Here is a 1,369-nt window from a genome sequence, read left to right as displayed (position 1 = left end):
CGCGGGGCCCGCTCAGGCCCGGGCGTCACCTGGCTTCCCGGCACGGCCCTGTGGTGGGGGATGAACTCGAGACAACGGCCACGCTGCTGGTTTAAGTTTGCCACGATTTGGGGGACTGTTGGATAAAAAACATTGTACAGCAGTGCTGAAAGTGCTTCTTGCACTACCTGATCTTCCTGCAGAGCCTGTGTCATGCGTGTTTTTTTCCCCACTAGAAGATGAATGACTGGGCCCCCATAGCGAAGGAGTATGACCCCCTCAAAGCTGGGAGCATTGATGGCACCGACGAAGAGCCCCATGACCGTGCCATATGGAGGGCTATGCTGGCACGCTACGTACCCAACAAGGGAGTCACGGGGGATCCTCACCTCACCCTGTTTGTAGCAAGGCTCAATCTTCAGACAACAGAAGAGAAATTAAAGGAGGTCTTTTCCCGGTACGGAGACATCAGAAAGATCCGTCTGGTTCGAGACCTGGTCACAGGATTTTCCAAGGGTTATGCATTTATTGAGTACAAGGAGGAGCGTGCTCTCTTGAAGGCCCACAGAGATGCCAACAGGCTGGTTATTGATCAACATGAGATCTTTGTTGACTTTGAACTGGAAAGAACTCTCAAAGGATGGATTCCTCGGAGGCTTGGAGGTGGTTTTGGAGGCAAAAAAGAATCTGGACAGCTACGGTTTGGAGGACGGGACAGACCTTTCCGAAAGCCTATCAATTTGCCAAGCATGAAAAATGATTTCTATGGAGAAGGATCAGCAGAGAAAAGAAACTGGTCTCGTGAGGGAACGAGGGACTGGAGAACAAGGGACCGAGAGCATGAAAGGAGCAGAGACAAGCGATGGCCAGAAAGGGAGCGGTCGTGGACTTGGGGTGAAGGTGAGAGAGAGAGGGACTCCAAAGAAGAGAGGAGCAGGGGGAGGGAGAGGAAGGAGCGAGACAGGAAGGACAGGGATAGAGACCGGAGCAGGGAAAGGGATACCAAGAAACAGAGAGATGATGACAAGCATCGATAGGTGACAGGTACGTTACCTCCTCTGACATCCACAGCGTTTTGGTCGTTGCCTTCAGTTGTGGGCAGCATTCCCAGAGCATGCTGTGGTGTTACTGTCTTGATGCTTGTCCTTCACATCTCCTAGGTTTCTGTAGTTTGGTTGCTAATGCAGTTAAGATGCATGTTGAATTCTTTTTCAGAGAAAATAAACTTTTTTTATTAGTATTTTTGAACTGGTGAACGCTGTAAGAAATGCACCATGTGTATGCGCACCCCTCCAAAGCTGAGTATACACCTCGTTTTGTACCCGTCTGGCTATCCCGGGAGGGGGCTCTTCATAGCGCTGCCCGACCTCCCTCCCGCCCCTCCCCTACA

At 51.3% G+C, this 1,369-nt stretch overlaps 1 protein-coding gene across 1 annotated transcript; it reads left to right on the top strand.

Moving 5' to 3' along the window:
- The first annotated feature begins 146 nt into the window (after positions 1 to 146).
- SNRNP35 (small nuclear ribonucleoprotein 35kDa (U11/U12)) lies at positions 147 to 1,017 on the top strand. The gene has a single exon (XM_008936377.1). The coding sequence runs from the start codon at positions 219 to 221 to the stop codon at positions 1,014 to 1,016; it is 798 nt and encodes a 265-aa protein (XP_008934625.1). The 5' UTR covers positions 147 to 218; the 3' UTR covers position 1,017.
- The last annotated feature ends 352 nt before the right edge of the window (positions 1,018 to 1,369 follow it).

This window comes from Merops nubicus, unplaced genomic scaffold, assembly GCF_000691845.1.
Source record: "Merops nubicus isolate BGI_N331 unplaced genomic scaffold, ASM69184v1 Scaffold47862, whole genome shotgun sequence".
Lineage (NCBI taxonomy): Eukaryota > Metazoa > Chordata > Aves > Coraciiformes > Meropidae > Merops > Merops nubicus.
The sequence above is the reverse complement of the archived record's forward strand: the minus strand, read 5'-3'. Positions and strand labels throughout refer to the sequence as shown.

What these genes read in the sequence shown, in the direction of transcription:
- SNRNP35 (XM_008936377.1), top strand. Translation starts at nt 219, where the DNA reads ATGAATGACTGGGCCCCCATAGCGAAGGAGTATGACCCCCTCAAAGCT.